General features: G+C 39.6%; 1 protein-coding gene across 3 annotated transcripts in view; it reads right to left on the minus strand.

The window, feature by feature from the left end:
* Window positions 1–16,846, minus strand: part of APP (amyloid beta precursor protein) — a 287,620-nt gene that overhangs the window by 11,818 nt on the left and 258,956 nt on the right. For all 3 annotated transcript variants that reach the window (XM_030806169.1, XM_030806168.1, XM_030806167.1), the window contains 2 exons: window positions 12,499–12,552; window positions 5,118–5,218 (listed from right to left, as the gene is read on the minus strand). In XM_030806169.1, coding sequence (XP_030662029.1) covers window positions 5,118–5,218; window positions 12,499–12,552 — 155 coding nt within the window. The remainder of the gene's footprint in view (window positions 1–5,117; window positions 5,219–12,498; window positions 12,553–16,846) is intronic.

Raw genomic sequence — 16,846 nt, forward strand, 5'->3', positions numbered from 1 at the left:
TACCTACTTTTAGGTATAGTAATTCAGCAGAATTCTAATTAACCTTTAGCAGTGTAATGCTTTTTAAAGCATAATGTTATTTCAAAGTGAAGTACAGGCAACAAAAATTTTAAGTCACTCATAACTCATGTTTTCTTACTATTGTCTCCAGAAACCAAAATCTGAAATGTTGCTTTATTCTTGCTCTTTATTTGGATTAAACATAAAAAGAATTTTGAGAACACTAAAGAAGGAATAAAATTTCATTTATTGCACTGCATTGCTTCATACTGTTTATAAAAGCAAGTCATTATTTTCCAACTTTATCTACTTGAATGAAATTATAGAAGCACACCATAACTTTTATCATCTTGTTATATAAGGATTTGATCTTATGCCAGATGAAGTAAAACTAAACATTACCATGTTTGCTCTGCAACTTAATATACAGGCATACCTAGCTTTATTGTACAGTAGTGCTTACAGATAGATAGTATTTAAAAAACAAAAAACAAATTAAAGGTTTGTGGTAACCCTGCACTGAACAAGTCTATTGGTGCCATTTTTCCAACTGAACACAGGTTCACTTCATGTCTGCGTCACATTTTGGTAATTATTTAAATATTCAAACATTAAAAATTATATCTGGTGATCTGTGATCAGTGGCCTTTGATGTTACTATTTTAATTGTTTTGGAGTGTCATGAAACATGCCCATAAAGACAGCAAACTAAATAAACGTTGCGTGTGTTCTGACTGCCCCCCAAACTGGCCACTCCGCCCCTCAACTCCCAGCCTCCCTATCCCTTGAGAGACAACAATATTGAAACTGGGCCAGTAAATAACCCTACAATGGCCTCTTAAGTGTTCAAATGAAAGGAAGAGTCACAAGTCTCTCACTTTAAAGCAAAAGCTAGAAATAATTAAGCTTAGTGAGCAAGGCATATTGAAAGCCAAGATTCTTGTGCCAGTTAGCCAAGTTGTGAATGCAAAGAAAAGCTCTTGAAAGAGATTAAAAGTGCTACTCCAGTGAGCACACAAATGATAAGAAAGCAAAACAGCCTTATTGCTGATACGGAGAAAACTTTTGGTTGTCTGGATGGAAGATCGAACCAGCCACAACATTCTCTTAGGCCAAAGCCGCCTAATCAAGAACAAGGCCCCCAACTCTCTTCAATTCTGTGAAGGATGAGAGAGGTGAAGAAGCTGAAGAAGAAAAAAAAGTTAGGAGAGGTTGATTTCATGAGGTTTAAGGGAAGAAGCCATCTCCGTAACACAGAAGTGCAAGGTGAAGCAGCAAGTGCTGATACAGAAGCAGCAGTAAGTTATCCAGAAGATCCAGGTAAGACTCCTGATGAAGGTGGCTACACTAAATAACAGATTTTCAGTGGAGATGAAACAGACTTATTTGGAAGAAGATGCCATCTAGGACTTTCATCACTAGAGAGAAGTCCTGCCTTCAAAGCTTCAAAGGACAAGCTGACTCTCTTGGTAGGGGCTAACACAGCTGGTGACTTTAAGTTTTTGAAGCCAGGACTGATTTACCATTGTAAAAGTCCTAGAGTGCTTAAGAATTATTCTAAATCTACTCTGCCCATGCTCTATAAATGGAACAACAAAACTGGGATGACAGCACATCTCTTAACAGCATGGTTTACCGAATATTTCAAACCCACTGTTGAGACCTACTGCTCAGAAAAGACTCATTTCAAAATATTACTGCTCATTGACAAAGCACCTAGTTACCCAAGAGCTCTGAAGGACAGGTACAAGATTACTGTTTGTTGTTTTCATGCCTGCTAACACAAAATCCATTCTGTACCCCGTGGATCAACTTTCAAGTCTTATTATTTCAGCTTCTTATTATTTCAAAATGTATTTCAAATATATTTTGTAGGGCTATTAACTGCCATAGATAGTGATTCCTCTAATGGATCTGAGCAAAGTAAACTGCGAACCTTCTAAAAAGGATTCACCATTCCAGATGCCATTAAAAACATCTGTGATTCATGGGAGGATATCAAAACATCAACAATAACAGGAGTTTGGAAGAAGATGATTCCAACTCTCATGGGTGACTTTGAGGGGTTCAAGACTTCAGTAAAGGATGTCACTGCAGACATGGTGGAAATAACAGAACTAGAATTAGAAGTGGAGCCTAAAGACATGACTGAACTGCTACCATCTCATGATCAAACTTGAATGGATGAGGAGTTACCTCTTATGGATGAACAAAGAAAGTGGTTTCTTGCAATGCAATCTACTCTTGGTGAAGATGCTATGAACACTGTTGAAATGACAACAAAGGATTCAGGATATCACATAAACTCAGTTGATGAAGCAGTGGCTAGATTTGCGAAGACTGACTCCAATTTTGAAAGCTGTTCTACTGTGAGCAGAATGCTATCAAACAGCATCACATGCTACAGAGAAATATTTTTGTGAAAGGAAGAGTCAATCGATGCGGCAAACTTCATTATTGTCTTAAGAAATTGCCACAGCCACCACAAACCTCAGCAACCACCACCTGGATTAGCCTGCAGCAGTGAACATCAAGGCAAGATTCTCCATGAGCAAAAAGATTAGGACTTGCTGAAGACTCAGATGATCATTAGCATTTTTAGTAATAAAATATTCTACTAATAAAAGTAATTAAAGTATGTACATGGCTTTTTTTTTTAGACATAATGCTATTGCACATGTAACAGACTATAGTACAGTGTAAACTTTTTTTTTTTTTTTTTTTGAGACAGAGTCTCACTCTTGTTGCCCAGGCTGGAGCGCGATCTCGGCTCACTGCAACCTCTGCCTCCTGGGATCAAGAGATTCTCTTGCCTCAGCCTCCCGAGTAGCTGGGACTACAGGCGCACACCACCACATGCGGCTAATTTTTGTATTTTTAGTAGAGATGGCATTTCACCATGTTGGCCAGGGTGCTCTCGACCTCCTGACCTTGTGATCCACCTGCCTCGGCCTCCCAAAGTGCTGGGATTACAGGCATGAGCCACTGTGCCTGGCCAACATAACTTTTTATATGTACTGGGAAGCCAAAAAATTTGTGTGACATTTTGTAGCAAAATTTGTTTTACTGTGGTGTTCTGAAATTTCCAAGGTATGCCTGTACCTCCCTAAAAAATTCTTTCAATTTAGCCTCAAGGTAGTCAAATGATTGATCTTTCTAAGCTAAAACTAACATACTAGCAATCTGGAAAGGCAATATAAAATACAGCAAATGAAGCAACTTCTAAAAGTGTTTTACTCATGGTTTATAACAAAATGAGAAATTGTTCGTAATTATTCCCTGTACTAAACAAATATGCTAGCTCAACATTTTTATGAAAAGCAAATCATTAATTAGCTAATATACTAGTGTGAGGTAATCAGGAATAAATACAAGTCTGGACATATTCCTGTGCCTTTAAGAAAATACTGTAATTTTGTAATATTCATTGCACTAATTATAGTACATTATCTTATCAACTAGTTCAGTAGAGGGAGCTGATTCTCCTAATTGCTGCCGCTGCCATTAGTCACTGTCGCATTACAGGCGTTAGTGTAATTGTGGAGATGGGCTTATATGACACAGGCCCCGGCGAATGCAAATCTGTACATTAATCGTCAGCTTTCTGCCCCACCAACTCTCAACTCTTCAGTGATTCCCAGTTTTTATTAACCTCTTCAGCAACAGCCTCATCAAGAGAAACCCTGATTTTCTAACAATTGATACTAGATTATCTTGCCAATGAAAACCATGCTTCAAAAAGCTAAATGTCTTTGTACAAAAAAAGAACCATGGGGGTTAAGAATGCAAATCCAAATCCCAAGTCAGTTTTTTATTTGCTACAATTATTTAGAGTCAAGTGAGGCATAAATAATAATTTGAAGGTGTTTCTTTTCGAGCTTAATACTAGGATTTATCAACTTTATGAATATTGAAAAGACATTTTCTGCTTGAAAAATCACACACACACACACACACACACACACACACACACACACACACCAAAAGAAGTGCCTGAGAGAACTTCAAGTATTATTGCTATGGAAATATTACCATTTTTCTGTCCACCACTGAATGTGATAAAATTGTCTTCTTTATTAATGTAACCCTCTTACTGCACCTACTGATAAGATGGAACCCTAACATAATCCACTATTTGATTTATCTGAATTTCTAAGCTTTTAGTAAAGGATTTTATGTAACTACTAGAGCTGACCACAAAGGAGATGTGGCTTTTTGATTTACTCCAATTGTAACATTAGGGGGGAAAAGTGATTTCATCTGAAAAGGAAGCTGCTGTCTTCTTTGCACAAACCTTTTGATGAATAACACTATCGGGAACATCATGGGGTCCTGCTCACTCCGTGATCTTACTCTTGCAAGAGAAGTTAAATCATGGGAGGTAGGGGAGGGAATGAAAAGAAAGAGCTGGGGGAGAAATGAATGAGCAAAGGAAGACAGTTCCAGATGTGAATTTAAGCCACATAAGTGTTCTGTAAAACCAAGCAGAGTATGCATGTGTTTGTTTGACTCTGATCCTTCAAATAAACCTATTGTAAACTTATTTTCCCAGAAAACACAGTGGAAGTTAAAGTGGCTGCTGTATTGAAATTAATTCCACTTTAAGTCCCGAGTCCTGCACGAACTTAGCTGCTTTGTAGTCTGAAAGAACTATACACAGAGCCTCTTTCTTTTCTTTTTCTTTTTTTGAGATGGAGTCTCGCTCTGTCGCCCAGGAGCGATCTTGGCTCACTGCAACCTCCACCTCCCAGGTTCAAGCAATTCTCCTGCGTCAGCCTCCCGAGCAGCTGGGAGTACAGGTATGTACCACCACACCCAGATAATTGTTTTTGTATTTTTAGTAGAGACGGGGTTTCACCATATTGGCCAGGCTGGTCTCGAATTCCGTGATCCACCCACCTTGGCCTCCCAAAGTGCTGGGATTACAGGCGTGAGCCACTGCGCTCAGCCTAGCCTGTTTATTTTCTTCATGTTTTCATGGTAATCCTATAGGCAAGCATTGTATTTTTGTTTTTATCTTTTCCTTAATTTGATTTCTAGCACAGGATGAACCAGAGTTAATAGGTCATTTGGCAAGACAAACAGAGTAGTGGAAAGAGGTAAATTATTTTACGTACCAATTTTTGATGATGAACTTCATATCCTGAGTCATGTCGGAATTCTGCATCCATCTTCACTTCAGAGATCTCCTCTGTCTTGATATTTGTCAACCCAGAACCTGTGTTACATCATAATTAAAGTATGCAGGACAACCAGTTAGTTTTACTCATAAATAATAACACTGTAAGACAAAGCCTACCCAAAACTTCTTTCTAGGCCTGAAGTTAGAAGAAAATTGATTAATGACTTTCTTCAAGAAAAATGATACCCTGTATTTAAAACTTTAATTACTACCTATTTTAAACAAAAAGAAATGAAAGGGTAAGGGAAACCTGAAAGTAAGGCTTCTGCTGCCTTTAAATACATGCTATAATTTTTGAAAATGGGGGAAAAGCAGAAGTTAAATGCTGGTTGAGAGGTTGGCAAGGATTTGTTCCTGGAATATGTTGGCTTGGCTTAGGGGCTTATTGTTTAGCCTATTACGTGTCTTTTTCCATGTGCACTCATTACTTCAGAAATAATAACAAAAGGCTTTAAAAATGAGCAGTAATTACCTGGTAGAACAAAACTGCTACTTTGGGGCTTTGTTCTAATTACAAATAAATTATGTTCATGTATCTATGCAGTGAAGCGTTGTAAAAATTATATAATTTTAGTCAAGAGTTCTAGTTACACAGATTGTAATTGGTTTGTCTGCTGAATAAAGAGCTATAGTACATAATTTTTAAAATGCTTCTTGGCGACTAACAGAATTTATAACCTACGAACTTTTCCTTCTCTATAAATTGCTATATGATTCTTAACACTAATTGTTCTGATGGATTTCATTGTTCAAATAATTTGAAGCTTAAAACCCAAAGTCATTTAAAAACCAAAAACATAAGTAAAAAATATAAATGTCAGTGTCCATGCTATAACATTTAATTATCAAACATCAGAATTTTAGGATGAAAAGGGCTTTTGAAGTCATCTCCTCTACGGTGTTCCCACCCAGGGGCAGATTGTCAGTTCCTGTTTGAACACAGAGGAATGTATCAATTTCCCTCCATTTTTTGATAGATTTGCCGGCCCAAAATGGCCTTTTTTACATGAAGCCAGAATCAGTTTCCCTGTAACTTCCATCCTTTGAGCCTGATTCATCACAGAGCAAGCCGAATCCTCCCTTCCACATTAAAACCTTGAACAGGTATCACATCCCTGAGGAGAGGCATGTTCCTGATGGTTCTTCTCTTACTTGGGCTACAGATTCCCAATTCCTTTGGCTCCCAGGGGAATTCACTTCTTGCTCTTGGCCTAATCACTCTTTCAATCTTGTCTACGAGATTCTGGGAAACTTGTCACACATCTCGCGGACACTGAAAAGCACAATGTCCACAGCATACCATGTGCCAGTCTAAGAGCACAGCCTATACAAGGAGAAGGTAAGGATAAATCTGACAAAACCTAGGAAATTCATGCTGGTTGTGACATAGCACCATTTCCTCATCCAGTTGTTCAAAAAGCTTCCACTTGATAACCTATTTGAAAAGAGACCCACAATCAATGTCATTCTATACCTGGCTTACAGACTGTGAAGCTATCTTCTCTCCTTTTTGCTATTCAGAACTTCATTTTCCTATCCCCACCTTCCCAGCTTTCCACAAAGACCACAGGCAATGGTGCTACTTCACCTTCAAGTTCTCTTAGCCTGCAATTGGTCTGGGTCATAAGAACTTGGACTTGGGTAGCAAGATGTCATGGTTTAAAATATATCCACAAATTTGCTGATACTCCTTCCTTCAAGAGGTAGAACTTAATTCCCTTCCCTGGAGTGTGGTTGGGATGTAGTGATTCGCTCTAGTGAACAGAGTATGATAGAAGTGACGGTGTATGACTTCTGAGACTGGGCCAAAAAAGGCACTAAAACTTCCTTCTTAATCTCTTTCCTGGACCTCTTGGTGCAGGGGTGCGAAATGCCATGTTGTAGGGATGCTCAAGCAGCCTTACAGAGCTCACATGGTAAGGTACTGAGGTCTCTTAGTAACAGTCACGTGAGTGAGCCATCTTGGAAACAGACCCACCAGCTCCAATCAAACCTTTGGATGACTTCAGCTCAGGCAGTATCTTAACTGCAACCACATGACAGACACTCTGCCAGAACCATCCAGCTAAACCACATCCCAAATCCTGACCTATAAAAACGGTAAGAAACTAATGCTTGTTGTTTTAAGCTGCTAAACTCTCGGGTTATTTGCCATACAGCAATAGGTAACTAATGGGCTAGGGCTTTCTTTTCTCATGTTGATCTATCTCGGGCTTTAATTTCCTTTCATCAGAAGTTCATTCTCTTTAATATAGACATAAAAGGCACAATGAAAGTGGGACAGTTTCCCTTTCTCATCTCTTTAACTCTGGTCCTCTCAATGACCTAACCCTCAACCCCCAACTTCTTGCTACAAGACCCTCAGAACTCTCTATTCTTATTTTCTTACTTTAATATTCTTAAGTATTTTTTGGTTAAGTTTCAACTCATTCTGCTGAAACTAACCTTTCTGACACTTATTTTTATAGGGTAGTGATGCTAAAACTCTTTTAATTCTCACTGGCTGTATATTTTAATCTTTCTATAGCCCTTTCTATAGATCCTTATATAACCACAGTGATTTCTTTACAGCTCACTCCTTTTCTGTTATTAAGATCTGGCAACGTGCCAAGCACGGTGGCTCACGCCTCTAATCCCAGCACTTTGGGAAGCCAAGCTGGGTGGATCACTTGAGGTCAGGAGTTTGAGACCAGCCTGTCCAACATGGTGAAACCCTGTCTCTACTAAAAATACCAAAAAAAAAAATCATCCGGGTGTGGTGGCGGGTGCCTGTAATCCCAGCTACTCCAGAAGGCTGAGGCATAAGAATCGCTTGAACCCGGCAGGCAGAGGTTGCAGTGAGCTGAGATTGTGCCACTGCACTCCAGCCTGGGTGACAGAATGAGACTGTCTCCAAAAAAAGAATAAAAAAATAAAAGATCTGGCAATGCAATAGGTTAGAACTATATTTCTGAGTTTTTAAGAAAACTTTCTTGAACAGTTTGTACAGTCTTCCCTTTTAGATTTCGGGGCCAAATATTTATACTGAAAAATAAAAGTAAAGAATGAGCTCTGACTGGGTGCTGTGGCTCACACCTGTAATCTCAGCACTTTGGGAGGCCAAGGCGGGAAGATCACGAGGTCAGGAGATCAAGACCATGGTGAAACCCCGTCTCTACTAAAAATACAAAAAATTAGCCGGGCGTGGTGGTGGGCACCTGTAGTCCCAGCTACTAGAGGCTGAGGCAGGAGAACGGCGTGAACCCAGGAGGCAGAGCTTGCAGTGAGCCGAGATCCTGCCACTGCACTCCAGCCTGGGCGACAGAGCAAGACTCCATCTCAAAAAAAAAAAAAAAAAAAGAATGAGCTCTCAGCCAGGTGCAGTGACTCAGGCCTGTAATCCCAGCCCTTTGGGGGGCTGAGGCGGGCAAACAGTTTGAACTCAGGAGTTCGAGACCAGCCTGGTCAACATGGCAAAACTCTGTCTCTACTAAAAATACAAAAGTGAGCCAGGTATGTTGGCACATCCCTGTAATCCCAGCCGCATGGGAAGCTGAGGTGGGAGGATGGCTTGAGCCCAGGAAGTGGAGGTTGCAGTGAGCCGAGATCATGCCACTGTACTCCAGCCTGGAAACAGAGACAGACCCTGTTTCAAAAAAAAACAAAACCAAGAGCTCTCCACTAAAAATTTTACAAGCCCACACTATTTTTGAAATGATACTGCGAATACTTTTGGTGGTCCAAAAAAAAATTCAATTCATGTTATCAAGTCAGCATGACAGACAAATTAATGTTTACAGCTCAATAGTTTGAGAAGCTCTTAGCAGAAAGAGCTCTTGCTATAATAGTTCATTTTTGTTTAGCATGAATAGTCATTTAGTGAAGACTTTTTACATTAAGCAAATCTTACTGAAAGAAAAAATCAGTAAGCTGGCACATAGAGAAATATTCATAATGTGATAATGCGTGTAATAAAATGTGATGAGTAGTTTTAAATAAATGGCAGGGACTTTGGTTTACAGGCTTACTTAGAGGTCTTTCTTGAGTTGTGCTGATTTCACCCTAAGCCCTGGTGACTCCAGCTCTCTCTCCCTGTAAGTCATGATGAGTGGACAGAGCCTGTTGCTCATGTGGGGGCTAAAGGAGGTATGTCCTTCATGATACCTCTTGCATGGCTCGGGGTCAAGGACCTGGTTTCCCTTCATTTGGACTGCAGAAGGGTGATGATGAATTGTAACAGAAAGGGCAGCCTTCTACCCTATGTGAAGCATTCGCTAATGTGTTTTTCTTTTTTATTCTGGTCAAACTGTATAATTAGTCCTTCAGAGTCTATTTTTTCTTTAGAAATAAGCCAGGAGGAGAAGCTATAATGGCCACTATGCCCCCAAATCACCACTGTTATGACGGTGGTCCCTACTTGACACTGCATCCTGGAAGTTACCATATTCTGTTTTTTTTAGATATGAGAGTTAAGGAAAAGCCATTTTCCTCAGTCATGATTATAAAGCACTGGGTGGGGGGAAAACAAAAACCTTTTCTTAACTTGTTTCTGAGAACAATAGTGATTATTCAAAAACAATGCCATTACTTGAATGGCATGACAATCTTGGGAAGGCTAAGTTTGGAAAGGCTAAAGATATAATTCGGCACATTAGACTCAAGTGTGTGGTCTCTAAAATGTGAAGAAGAACCAAAACTATGCTACAAAACACAAGGGGAAATTAGCTCAAATGTTTGATAAACTTACTACAAGCACAAATACAGAGAGCACACGCATGCCTTAATACATGTGCAGCAAACACTGCTATTCATAGACAAACCCTAACTGGAATCTTCCTCACTTCATATCTGAGCATTCTTTCTCAACTTTAGCCATCTTATTGGGCAACCCAAGCCTACACTGTGTATGAAAGGAAGCTTGGCTTAGGCCACCCTCTCTTCTGAATAGAATTGTTCCCTTCTTCTTTGCCAATCCAGGTGCCTCAAATCTTTCACAACCTCTCTGGAAGCCCATCTCCAGTAAATTCTCTACTTAACATACCCCTGGGTTAGTACTCCATCTGCTCACATCACAGAACATTCTTGTTGGCACTTAATGTTGCTTTCTATTTTTTTTTCTTCCAAATTCCATCTCATGTTTCCAAATACGCCAAATTCCTTCTATTATACCTCAAGCTCCTGAGAGCAGGGACTGTACCATTTAATTTCTTTCAACCCTAGAAAGAATTTAGTGCATTGATCTTTGTGAAATCCCCAAGTGACATAATATTCTTATTGTTATGAGAAAGGTTTTGGATGGTTTTCTCCCACCTGTGTAATACCATTAACTATTCTCTAGCTCTTCCTTTAAAACACATTGTTTTTGTTCGATAATGTTTGGAGGTGTCCTTTTTATGTTAGATTTAGATTAAAAAAAATTTTTTTTAAAAAGAATAGGCCGGGCATGGTGGCTCTTGCCTGTAATCCCAGCACTTTGGGATGCCGAGGTGGGTGGATCACCTGAGGTCAGTAGTTCGAGACCAGCGTGGCCAACATGGTGAAATCCCGTCTCTACTGAAAATACAAAAGAATTAGCTGGGCATGGTGGTGCGCGTCTGTAGTCGCAGCTACTTGAGAGGCTGGGGCACAAGAATTGCTTGAACCCCCGAGGCAGAGGTTGCAGTGAGTTGAGATCGCGCCACTCCACTCCAGCCTGGGGGACACAGCGAGACTCCACCTCAAAAAAACAAAAAACAATAATTTTTTTAAAAAAGAAAAAAACATTGACTGGTAGTGTCACCTGTTCCTGGATGTTTCAATAGTAACATATAGGCTCTGCTGGCCCAATGTAGAAATTTGGTAAAATTGAATGAGTCGAATGAGCGCTTTCTAAGTTACATTTTACGCTTGTAGATGAAAAGCGTGTCTTTTAAAGAGAAGCACCATGAAAAAAGTCCCAAGGCAAATGACCAACCTGAGCTGGCTGTGGTTGCAATTAGAACTGAACTGACCCTCAGCCCAAGGCCTTACAAGTTGGCTGAGCAGAATAGGAATGTCAACTCCTGGCTTGAGATTCCCTTACATGACATTGACAATAAGGAGGACATTAGAAGAACTGAAACTGTCTCTGACTCACTATAATTTAAGTTCCCCTTAAAAGCCTACAGACAGAAATTCATAAAATCAACGAGACCAGCTGTCAAGACGTGTCACGCTACTGTCTCTGCTGCCACTGTTAATCACAGCATAAAGGCATGAAGATGCCACAAGCAGACTCTGAGTCTTCATCAGTGACCGTGCTTGGAGGCAGTCATGGCTCGAGCCTGTGGTGGAAGTGTGAGGGACGGAGTGGGTCTCCTGGCTCTGCTGCCGACTGTATCTGAACCAGGCAGCAAAGGTTTACCTCCGTGTATTAATATCTTCAAAGAAAGTTAATTCCCTGTTCTTTGACTATCGCCTGGGGACATTATGAGGATAAAGAAGAAAATAAATACAGAAAAGTATGTGTTATTTGGGATTGAAATCTCCCTGGAATATACAGATTTGCCAGTTCAATAACTTTCTTCCTCTTTTTGATTCACTGACATCGTTGGCTACTATCAGTTGGGTGAGGTTGTTCTTAAGAGTAGACACCAGGCACATACTTGCTTCTTCTGTGCTATGACATTATTCACAAAATAAAAATGTGTTTCTTCTTAATGTTTGTGAAACTGTAAAAAAAGAAGTGTCTATTTCAGTGTTAATGGGATTTTTAAGTAATATATAAAAAAAGGGCTTATGTGCAAAATTATGCATCCACATCTGTTGTGTTACTTTAGCCACTCATTGAGAATAAGTACATACAACCCACAAAAGAGAAGATGTATTTCGGGCTCTGGAGAGAAACCAATTCTGGTATTTTCAGGAAATCATGTCTACTTCAGTAACTGACTGAAGTTTGAGCCCAGTTCAGTTAGAAAATAACCCATCTGGACGCCAAACAAGAAAGGAGAGATGTTCACACTGGTATCCAAGTCATCACCTGACAGTCTACATCTGTCTGGGCTTCTGTTTTTGTTTTGTTTTGTTTTGTTTTGTTTGTTTTAAAGAAAAAAAGAAAAAACCCAAATTTGGAAGGGCTCTCTTTTAGGTTTCAAAAGGAAAGCTCAGAAACAAAAAAATCACTTCACTCGGAACGTGGGAAATGAAGAGTAAGGAAAAGTCAAGGGGAATTTTTAAAAGTTTGGTTTCTAAGGTCACTTCAGATTCCACTCTGCAGTAAGTACAATTGAGAGAGGCTTAAAATGCAGAAAAGAGACAACATCTGCTCGAGCTTAGGCGCAAGATGCGGAGAGGCAGAAGTCAAGCGGTTCCGATACCTGGTCGAGTGGTCAGTCCTCGGTCAGCAGCAGGGCGGGCATCAACAGGCTCAACTGGGCGCAGGAAGCAAGGGACACAGAAAGCAAACAAGACAAATCAAGATGGTAAGTCGTGGCTCCCGAACATAGTCGAGCAGGGAAAAAAGCATATGCAATAAACAAGTTACAAAAAAGCAGCAGCCAGAAAAGAACCACAGTGAGTTAATCCCGAGCATCAAGGACCAGGAGGGGCACCACTTTAAATGGCTTATTGCTATTGATGTGCCAGTCCTGCTCCTTAGTTTTCTAATAAAAGCCCTCACCAGTATATGCAGCAACATCAAAGAAGAGGGGTGGGGAGGGTGGATTTCCCTCTGAGCTAGTTTAGAGATAGTTTCTTGGCTTTTGATTAGAAATAAAATATTCCCAGCCTAGCAGAAAACCTTAAAGATACTTCCTTTTACAACTGCCCGATCTTATCTTATTTTACAGTTAATTAACTACAAAAGGACTCTGTTAAATTTCCAGGGGAAGTGCAAATATGAATTTATCAGGAGAGCAAAGTTTCACCACATAATCTGCCATTTAGTGAGTGAATCAAATTTGTCCTTAGTATGAGGGCAGAAGAGGGAAACCACAGTCTTTTTCTCACTTTTTCAAAAAGGCTGGTTTCCATTTGACAGATGACATACAGCTGAAACATGTGAAATGAGGATATTTCATTTTATATTTGCCATTGTTCACAATTTTCCCTTTGTGTGTGTTCTGGTTCTGACCCAAAGAAAGCAGTGTAGACAGCATGATATTCCTCACCATCATCTGACCTTTCCAAAGCATTTCTGATGCTCAGAAAATACTTCCTTGTTTTACAATGGTGTTTGAAGAAACAAGGAATGGGGACAAAAGCAAAGTTTTTAGGATTAATAAATGGTCATAGGGTAAATGAAGCCATGGAGTGGAGGTACAGGGGGAAGACCCTTTGGTAAGGTGGCCAAGTGTAAAGGGAAAAGGGTAAGACAAAGTGAGCACAGGTGCTGAAGGAGACACGGTGTGCTCGATGAAATGGCTTCTAACAATTTCAGCAAAACCATCCAGCTTACTGATGCACACAGGCCAGGCATTCAAAGGTGGGATTCTCAGTCCAAATCGATTTTGGATGCCACATGTTAATAGAAACAGTGACGGAGGGAAAAAAGTGGCAGTAAGCCAAGTCTTCAAAATATAAGAAAATATTTCCGGGAGCACTAGGACATACGGATGAAATAAAATTTGGTCCTTTCTCATGTAGAGACTGGCAGCATGGTGGAGTCAAAAGGAGGGTGAGGCATCTAATCCCAGGCTTGGGCCCAACATTTACAACGTCTGTGGCCTTGGGCAAGTGCCCACTTCTGTGGCTGTTTCTCCATATGGAAACAGAAATGTTAACATCTGCATCTTCTAATTATGGTGAGGAACAAATAACCTTTAAAACCTGTTTGAGACACTACCAAATACTACAGAACTGCACTGATTAAATATCTATGATTAAATATTCCATAGTAACTACTGATGCGAGAATGACTATTCTCTAGTATTTCACTAGTGCGTTAGAGGAAGACATGCTTCACTTCCTTCTGCAACTCCCAAAGACATTTCGACAATGAAGTTTGGTTTTTCTATACTTCATTTTTTTTCCTATTTGCAACAACCTGTAATGAGTAACTGTATTACTCCTTGTAAAATGCAGTTAGTTGAAAGGTCATTGTACTTTGTGAGAATCTCCTGATGACAAGGGACCCAAATAGTGCTTCAACTGCAGTTAAGAACACAACAAACCACATGCATGAGGGCAAACACGCACCTTGAAGTGGTGGTGAGCACATACATCCATAGTTACATTATCAGAAAATGTATACGCAACTCAGGGGGCAGTAAGTGAAGTGTACCTGTGGTTTAAATGCAGGCTGAGGAGCTGCTAGTCCCACCGGCCACTGCTAATATCACCACTGACTTTCTTTGTGATCTGGGGCTAATCACATTCTTTCTGAACTTCAGTTGTGTCACAAAGTAAACGGTTTTTTCCAGGGTTCAAATGCGTATACTTATATGAAAGAAACTTACAAATGATATAGTCCTATAAGTTTCTCTGCCTCTCCCCGATCTTTTTTTTTAAAAATAGGCATGTATTATTTAAAAACAATAATAAACCTTTCCTATTTTTTAGGAAGATTAAACAAAACTAGTTTCAGTGACATAAACCCTAATCTGCTTTAAAAGATTGAAGCTGATTTAGTATAAATTAATGCTCAAAAAATAAGTAGCTCAGGGAGCAGACATTAAAAAACAGTTCTTTTTTAAAAGGCAATTATGATATCATTGCCAAAAAAAAAAAAAGAATACACACCAACAAAACAAAGTAGTGTGTTATTTCCCAATCCATTGCAACTACTTTCCAATTTTTCCAATGGACCTTTGCTTAACCAGACAGTAACTTCATCAAAAAAGTGTTAAAAAACATCTTACATTGGCTGTTTAGTAATTTAAAAACAAGAAATACATTATCTTAACTTTTAATAGAGTTAAAATAAAATGTAATCAGAAATGAATTATTCTCTTGCTCTCAGTAGCTTTGAATCAAATCCTTTGCTGTAAGAGGAGAGAAAAACAATGGTCAGACCTCTGGGATTTTTGAGTTTGTTACTTCTGGTGTTCTTTGTAATAAACCTAAACTATTAACCGTGCTGCCTTGTACAAACTCTCTACCAGGCCAAAGGTAACGAGGAATCAGCAGTACACCAGTTTTACATATCGATAAGAGGCCTGACCAGAACTGGTTTGTAAGTTTAATGAAATATTTATTTAATCTAAATTTCAACATTTAAATTGGCTTCCTCATTGCCTCTATAAAGCTAGTTAAAAATATACTAGAAGGCAGCTTCACATTTTGCAAATACATCCATACGGTCTTATTAAGACCTGCTGTGTCTCTCTAAAAATATTATTTTATCTACATATTATATCTAGGTATTATCTACAAAGAGGCAGACTGTTGGTCACAAAGACTTCCTGGCGGTCACTGCATGCTATGCTGCTCTTTGTGGCTGCCCTTCTCAGGCAGTCAGGAAAAAGTAGAACAAACACAAATGTCATTAATGCTAATGCTTCCAGCCAGATCATTTCATGATCTGTGAGCACAATTCTGTAACAACGGCTTCATTTCAGCCTAGGCATTCATTTAGGTTTTGTGGATGTGAAAACCAAAGAATAAAAATTTCTTAAGGCAAATCGCAGCACATTGGAAAACTGTGATATGCTTATTTTCTTCAATGTAAATTTAAAAAATGGGCATCAGACCCTCCTCTGGATTTCACTGATTGTTCTTGAGAAAAACAACAAATTTTTGGTAAGCGTTTGAAACTACGATAATGAGGACTGCATGAAGAACAAAAGGAAATCCTTTGAGAATTTTAGATATTTTCAGTAGTTGTGTGTATGTGTGTGTGCGCACATGTCTGTAAAAAGAAAGACTAACAAGTTTCTGGGGAGAGGTGGGAGATGGTGTGAGAAGAGAGATGGCTTTAGGACTGTATCTCATTATATGGCTTATTATATTCATTATTTTAAGGATACACTGTTCAGGCCATACGGTGATTCATCCTGAGACAGGCTGATAAAGTCTCTCTAATAAGATCCTGGCTCCATTAAAAAGAAAAAAAAAAGCTACCACTGACATTTACTATGTTCCAGGAATTTTGCTAAGAGCTTTTTTATGCCTTCTTATTTAATGCTCATACTATACCTCTGAGTTAGGAATTATTGTCAACCTTATTTTACAGCGAGGAAGCAGCCAGAGAGACTAAGTAACTTGCTCATAAGCGCATAGCAGAGCTGGAATTTAAACTCGGGTCTGTATCCTTCAGGAGTTCAGGGGTGTGGGGTAGTATTTAATATCCTATGAGATGATGGCCATCTATTTTATTTAAAAACGAATTGGGGCTGGGCGCCGTGGCTCATGCTTGTAATCCCAGCACTTTGGGAGGCTGAGGCGGGTGGATCACAAGGTTAGGAGATTGAGACCATCCTGGCTAACACGGTGAAACCCTATCTCTAGTAAAAATACAAAAAATTAGCCGGGCGTGGTGGTGGGCGCCTGTAGTCCCAGCTACTGGGGAGGCTGAAACAGGAAAATGGCATGAACCTGGGAGGCGGAGCTTGCAGTGAGCCAAGATCGCGCCACTGCACTCCAGCCAGCCTGGGCGACAGGGTGAGACTCCGTCTCAAAAAAAAAAAAAAAAAAAAAAAAAAAATGCTGAAGTGGCTTTTCAAATTGTTTGCTATAATCAATATATATCAGTGTTGGGACTGATAATGAAGAGTACTGCAACGCAAG

This window comes from Nomascus leucogenys, chromosome 25 (assembly GCF_006542625.1).
Source record: "Nomascus leucogenys isolate Asia chromosome 25, Asia_NLE_v1, whole genome shotgun sequence".
Classification (NCBI taxonomy): domain Eukaryota; kingdom Metazoa; phylum Chordata; class Mammalia; order Primates; family Hylobatidae; genus Nomascus; species Nomascus leucogenys.